The sequence below is a fragment of the Berghia stephanieae genome, chromosome 13 (assembly GCF_034508935.2).
Source record: "Berghia stephanieae isolate SIO BIC M18660-M18661 chromosome 13, UCSD_Bste_1.3, whole genome shotgun sequence".
Lineage (NCBI taxonomy): Eukaryota > Metazoa > Mollusca > Gastropoda > Nudibranchia > Aeolidiidae > Berghia > Berghia stephanieae.
In genome coordinates, this window is record NC_088372.1 from 20,509,834 (window position 1) to 20,517,750 (window position 7,917).

The 7,917-nt window shown below is 36.6% G+C and overlaps 1 protein-coding gene across 1 annotated transcript in view; it reads left to right on the plus strand.

Annotated features, from left to right (window-relative positions):
* The window catches only part of LOC144958867 (cardioacceleratory peptide receptor-like), a 198,337-nt gene extending 196,059 nt beyond the window's left edge, over positions 1–2,278 (plus strand). Inside the window, exon 9 of the mRNA XM_078891122.1 lies at positions 1,428–2,278. Coding sequence (XP_078747248.1) covers positions 1,428–2,013 — 586 coding nt within the window. The 3' untranslated portion in view covers positions 2,014–2,278. The remainder of the gene's footprint in view (positions 1–1,427) is intronic.
* The last annotated feature ends 5,639 nt before the right edge of the window (positions 2,279–7,917 follow it).

Here is a 7,917-nt window from a genome sequence, read left to right on the forward strand (position 1 = left end):
TCTTTCCTTGTTTGTTGTATTTTTAGATATTTTTTTCTTTATTTAGTTTTGTTTTTGTCTTTCTTGGTGTTGTTGGGTTCTTTTTTAGCCGATTTTTATTTTTGTTTTTGTTTTACGTCTTATGTTTTAGATTAGAGGATCTCTCAGTTGGTAGAGCACTCGATTCACACCCAATGGGAACCAAGATAATCGTGGGTGCAGTGGGGATTTATTTCTGACACCTCCCCCCCCCCCCCCCCTCCGTCACCTGTTCATACAGCAGTGATTGGGTAGCCGGATCTGTTAGATCTGACGGAAAATTTACTAACATCCTATTTAAAGGATAGAAAACCATATCTATTATCGGTTATAAGCTATAGAATCCAGGATAAACTCAGGCTGGGCTCCATGGACCTAAAATGACTTTTATAAAAGATACAAATCAAAGTAAACGACGTTTCGGCGTAAACGACGTTTGCGTTGTTTTGTATCTTTTATAAAAGTCATTTTTATTCACTTCATTATACTATACATTTTATTGACTCCTTTAGGCATTATTCCATGGGCCCAATTGGCTTCATCAGTCATGACGTCACTTCCTTCGTAATGACGAATAGTAACTTAACAATGGCGGACGTCTTTATGAAATATTTCTCCGACGAGCATAAAAGTGTATCCAGATGAGAAAACATTATAAATAATATGATCATGTTTTGAATTTTATACATTCTGATCAAATGACATATGAAAAGTTCTAGCCAGCATGAAGAATAAAAAGTACCGATTTTCTTTGTTTAGACCCACACTGCTCGCCGTTGCTGAAAGGCTACACTTTTTATATAGTATCAGTCGATGAGTGGTGGGCGGATGAGGGGTGATAATGGGAAGCCCCTTGAACCGGGGTCGGTGGTGACAAAAAATGTTAAGATAATTATATAGCTGATGTGATTAACTGGTCAGGCGCTTATGGATTCACACAGCTCCTCTTTCATTCAAATCAGAATGGGTTTGTTTGTGAGGCGGCGATGTGTATGACACTCGCTTTCGGTTCGAAAAGTTCAGAATTCGAGACCGGCTCTGAGAGACGCATAGTTAGGTTCTTAATTTTAAAAAAGCTATTTAATCACATTCTCTCACCGTTCTCATGTGTAAAATTAGTACCTAGCCATTATCAACGTTGCGTCTGTCGGAAAATAAAATTGTGAAATTGCCTAACAGGTCCTGCCTGTTAAACGTTGCTGTTGGCTGGGGACCCCTTATGAAATGCTTTGAACACGTTTAGTGGATATTGAAAAGAAAGAGATAGAGTGAACGAGGGAGAGACAGAGAGCGAGATAGAGAAAGAGAGAGAGAGAGAGAGAGAGAGAGAGAGAGAGAGAGAGGAGGTATTGAAAGATAAGGAACAGAATTAATTACTAATGTTTCTAATCATTCTATTTCACTTCCAGACGCTTACCAGTTCATCCCTTTATTCGGAAGACATTTTGTTGCTACAAGGACACCGGTTCGAATGATCGTTACTACTACAGCAACCAGCATGTGCGGTCTTACAACCAGAACTATCACAATCCACACTACAACCATACCAACCACAATGACCCGACCACCTGCACCAGCAATGGAAGAGATCAGATTCTCTACCACCATGGCAACCCGATAAATAAACACGGAGCTATTCTCGTCACCGTCGATAAAAAAGGGTACTCGACGAGCTCCAAAGTAACTCAATTCGATTTCGTGGAAATGAATATCGAAAGTTCCACCGCGACTAATTCGAGTGACGCCCAGCTTGAGATGAACTCGTTCATCAAATCAAAGTCCCATAACTCCAATAGGAAACGCCTTTGTGGCGGCAATCACTCTGAGGACGTATCGTCTACTGACGGGGGCGGGTATTGTGGCGACGATTACCTGACTGAAATATCGTCAAATAATAGTGCTAAAGACCGTTGTAATACCGCCGAAATCGATACTTCTAGCATTCAGGGTTTAACTGGATTAGCTAAGTCTCCCAACTCGAATCCTTCTAAATAACTGTTGGTTTCTCTTTATGTCCACTGGATATTGTACTCAGTGGCCTTACAGTCTGATTGGATTTGGATTTTCCTTAGAACAGGCCGATTCAAACTATCAGCGAGGTGGCTTAGAAATTAACCCACCGACTCCTCACACGTGAATATGCTAAGTTTGACTCCATCTGTTTCATTTTAACCAGAAAACGATTATTTAAAATATCGTTTCGATTAACTCTCTCCTTAACAGCCATTTTCAGTATTTTCCCCAAAACTTCACACCCAACTAACACAAAAATAATTTTTTATCACTCAAACACAATAGCAGTAAGTTCTTGCGATACAGAATTTCTTTAGCAAAACATGCTCTACAGCACACTGTTCATTTTCATTAAATTTTATGTTGTACAAAAGAAATTTGAATAAGAATAATGTTGGTTGTATCGTAACGAATGTGACGATTTTCCAATAGTTGGTAAAGGGGGAGTTAATACATTATACACTTGCTTGAGACATTTTTTTCTGTTTGTCCACACGTCGGAAGAATTTCCATATACAGGCGCCACTCAGGGAAGAACCGCGATCATATATCAAATATCATGGGTTATACATATTGCATAGATATTAAACAATAATTTACATTATAATATCAAATATGCGTAGATATATGATACATAAGTATTTAATAGATTCAAAATTGAAATATATATACTCCACTAATTCAATGTTCTACATTTTTTGACAGTTAAGACATTTCGATGGGGAAGTATAGATTAACCATTAATAAAGATAATATCCGCAAGAGATTCTTTAAAACGCATACCTATTAGTAAATGTTTCAAATTAGAATATAAAAATATAAGATAGAATTCGTGTAAAAATAATTAAATAAATGGAAAGGTTAAAACAAAGATAAGAGCCTATAATATATATGATTACATTCCTTTTTTGAGATTTTGTCATTTGGTGGAATATCTGGAGGAAAACTAACCAAGAATTCCGAAGCTGTTCTAATGCTTTCTAGTGGCCATAACGGGGGTTAAATACTAATAATATTTCAGCTACTTTTAATCGTCAATGTGGCTGATTTTGCGTGATAAAGATTAAATCTGTGAAATCTAATAAAACTACAGCAAAACTCTCAAAGATGGCCGAACGTCTGTATCTCGATTGCAAATCGATAAAATTATTGAAAACAAGCCGTATTTTCTGGTCTTATATAGATTTTTTAAAAATTTCCATTGGATAAATATAACTTAAACTCCATGTGAGCAACTCAGTATACCTAATAGTAGTAATTAAAGTGGCGCCTGTAAGTGGAATTTTAATGGGTGGCTGAGGATGGTCACTATAAAACCAGTAGCTTAGAGTTTTGGACTTTGGTTCATATAGAACAATATCCACTAAATAAAATACTCAAAGCTATTTAGACTACAAAGAGTCAAAGGACAAATGTAATACTAATGTGTAGGACAATTTAAAAAATAATAATTTGCACATTAATTAAATACTCTATAGATATAATTTATACATAAAAAAGGAAATTGCTCACTGTTTCATTAAATAAACTCCGGCTCTTTGGGTCCATTTGCTCCGAAGGACGCCAGAAATGTTTAATTCACTTGTTTCAAAAATTTATTAAAAATCCTCACAGTCTGGACTGGACGCATGTGATAAAAAAGTGTGGGCGTACTTGTAAACTGTATGTAATCCTTGATTAATGTGCTGTGCTTGTGCATATGTGCACATTTGATATTTTGTGTTTGTAAATAAGTAATATGTATTCAATGTGGTGTGTTTGTAGGTATAAACACATTCAATGCGCTGTGTTTATAAATATGGATACATTCAGTGTGGTGTGTTTGTATATATATGTATAAGTACTTACATTCAATGTGGTGTGTTTGTAAATTATATGAAAATAATTACAAGATATGAAGTGAGGAAAGAAGTATTCGAAGTCATTAGAGAAAAAAAAACTATTGCGACAGTTATTGGGAGTTGAACCGTAGCCATTGTAAACTAAAGATGTTTATGAATAGTTCTCTTCTTCTTCTTCTTCTTCTTCTTCTTCTTCTTCTTCTTCTTCTTCTTCTTCTTCGTCTTGTGGAAACCTCCAATATTGTCGAGGACCACTCCACAGTTTGTAGTGTTTTACATTTTAAACTTGCTGAAACTCTGCACATAATACTAATTTTATAAAAAATCTCAGTAGATTTTATTGATCAGACTATAAACGGTCACCGCGTTACACACAGTTTTGTGTGTTAGTACTTGATGGAATGTTGTGAGTAAATTATCTACGCACACAGCATCAAAAAAAAAATACTGAGCTTTATATAGCGCAATATCCACTAAATGTGCTCAAAGCACTTTACAAGGGGCCCCTGGTCAATAGCAACATTTAACATGTAGGACGGAGCATGACGCCTGTTAGGCGATATTACAATTTTCCGGACAAAGACAACGCTGTTAACGACCAGGTACTATAGATAGTTCGAAGATGACGTCACTCAGGTCTTTGTTATTGTTTTTTTGCCATCCGCAATGATGAGTAATGCTCACTGAACTGTATTAACCTGACTTTTAACGTTCATGGATACACATAGTTTTGTGTGTTGGTCCGTTTTCTTCCGGATGGCAATGTTATGAGCTTCTTAGACAAGCGCATACTATCTATAAGTTAACGATGGCTACGATTGAACTCAGAACTTTGTAAATATGTACAAATTCGTCACGTCCTGTATTCATAAATATCTACACAGTTATACGTCATTGTCGTATATTATTGATCCTGGACAATGTTTTGTCAAGATATTTGTGTGAACAAAAGTAATGAAAACCAAATTCATGTGTCATTCTATTCACATCTTTGCAGGTCTCACCACCAGACGCAATTGGATTCAATAGTATGATGTCCCGTTGCCCAGCAACGGTGGCCATCGTGGTTCTAAACAAAGATATTTGTTACTTTTTATTCTTCATGCTGGCTAGAACTTTTCATAATATGTCTTGTGATCAAAATGTGTAAAAGTCAAAACATGATCAGATTTATAATGGGTTTTTTTTCCTCTGGATACGCGTTTATGCTCGTCGGAGAAATATTTCATAAGGGCGCCCGCCATTGTTCCAATAGTTTAGAGCCAGTTACTAAGTTACCATGCGTCATTACGAGGAAAGTGACGTCACGACTGTTGAAGAGTATTATGGACTTGTTTTGATATTGGTGTAATAGGGTTCAACAGTCGTGACATCACTTCCCTCGTAATAACGCATAGACACTGGTTCTAGATTATCGGAACAATGGCGGACGCCATTTTCTCAATTACCGCCCTTATAAAATAATTCTCCGACGAGCATAAAAGTGTACCCAGAGGAGAAAAACATTATAAATCTGATCATGTTTTGACTTTTATAAATTCTGATCACATGACATGTGAAAAAGTTCTAGGCAGCATGAAGAATAAAATATATCGATTTTCTTTGTTTAAAACCAAGGTGCTGGTTGCTGGGCGGACGTGACATCAGACTATTGACAATATTTTGCTTTCATTTGAGATTTTATCTGTTCAAGAAATGGACCCACAAACAAATTTGGTTATAAGACCTGAAAATAAGTAGACGTCTACACGTCAATGCGTTTAGATTCACACGTTCACTTTCAGTGCTTGATGAAAATTTATTCAAATTATTTATGTATTTAAACAAAGAGACAGATGAATTTTGTTGATGTCATGCTTTTCATTGGTATATAATATTCAAATATTCAATAGATAGAACGAAGATGACGTCACTCAGGTCTTTGTTATTGTTTTTTGCCATCCGCGTTTATGAGTAATGCTCACTAAACTGTATTAACCTGACTATAAACGTTCATGGATACCCACAGTTTTGTGTGTTGGTCCGTTATAATTCCGGATGGAAATGTTGTGGGATTCTAAGCCAAGCGCATACTATCTATAGATAGTATGCGCTTGGCTAAGAAGCTCATAACATTGCCATCCGGAATTATAACGGACCAACACACAAAACTGTGTGTATCCATGAACGTTTATAGTCAGGTTAATACAGTTTAGTGAGCATTACTCATAAACGCGGATGGCAAAAAACAATAACAAAGACCCGAGTGACGTCATCTTCATTATATCTATAGAATGGGAGCAATCTATATTACCTTTCCATGTGCTCGAGGTCATTGGTCACATTGGAATATGTGCTCAAAATGACCCACATAGTTATAAGTGTTCACAGTTTGAGAAATATCCAACGTCACAATTAATTGGTCATTTTGCTCAGCATTGACTCATGGGTATGTTTACAACTTTCATAAACAAATCAGCGTGTTTACATATGTGACCCCTCGTCTCAAAACGGTATTAAGTCGGGATGATTAAAATGCTTAAGATGGAATTTGTATCCAGAAATATCATGCTTAAGTTGAGTTTATATGCTTTATGGAGGAGAAGGGATATCATATTTAACTGTGCTAAATACCAACGTTTCATATTTTTGACCAGTTTAACTATAATTTGACTCTTAGCTTAACCCTCTCCATACCACCTACACCAACATCGCCACATTTGTTCTAACAGAATATACATTTGTTCTTATTCAGGTTTAGTTTGTACCTTACTATGATCTTTGTTTAATTAATAAGAGCATAAAGTTGTTTCGTAAAGAGCTTGTTTGGATTTTTCAAAATCCATTTTTCTGCTCGGTAAGCCTGCCATTTTTAGGAAAATACCGAAAATGATCGCTAAGGAGAGAGTTAAAGGTTATAAATAATTTGGTTTGTGTGTCATTGCGTTTCATTTCGCTGGTGAGTGTTGTGAGCATTTTACCTAATAGCATCAATAATTTCAATTTTTATCACCAAGACATAATTAACCATTAATTTGGACAAATATAGCGGATTGTTCACAAACAATTGAATGAAGTTGACATCCCTCAGCTTGTGTTCTTTATATTTCGACCGCTAGTTGCGTGATTCGTTCTTGTTAGATTCGCTCAATCAGATTGTAAATGTTTAAGGTTATACCAAAGAGGCTGTCGGGTAACGTAGTTACCAAGAGCTCTCACTTGTCTTAACCGCAATGCTATTGTCGCGTGCCAGGCGAGACAGCGAGATGAGTGTGCTCCGCGTGTATCATGCGCGCTAGGCTTACTGATACAATGAAGAAAATACGAGAAGAAGACGGAAGATGCTTGGCTTCACCAAAAGCGGGAAGTGAGAGCTCTTGGTAACATAACAATCGTTACCTACACGCTCTTTGGTTATACTTACACCTAGTTTTCTATAATTGTACAATTGATCTAGCGTTTATAACTATAAAGTATATAAATTAACGGTTACCATCGATGGTCATACCTTGTAGTGTTTGCTTAAGTTAGCACTTATTGTCGTAGTTTACAGTCGAACAACAGCCCGAGGGGAGTGGTTATGTTCTTTTCCACGAGATATTAAAAGATAGATCGAAGCTGAAGTTACTCAGGTATTTGTGATTGTTTTTTACCATCCATTTGAATGAGTAATACTCACTAAACTGCATTAACAAGACTATAAACGTTCAAAGTTACACATAGGTTTGTGTGTTGATCCGTAACATTTCCGTATGGCAATGTGTGAGATTCTAAGCCAAGCGGTCCGTTATATTTCCGGATGGCAATGTTGTGAGTTTCTTAGCCGAGCGCATGGCGTCTATATATATAGATAGTTCGAAGATGACGTCACTCAGGTCTTTGTTATTGTTTTTTGCCATCCGCGTTTATGAGTAATGCTCACTGAACTGTATTAACCCGACTATAAACGTTCATGGATACACACAGCTTTGTGTGTTGGTCCGTTATACTTCCGTGTGGCAATGTTATGAGCTTCTTAGCCAAGCGCATACTATCTATACCTTCGTGAAAAAGCCCGTTTGACCGA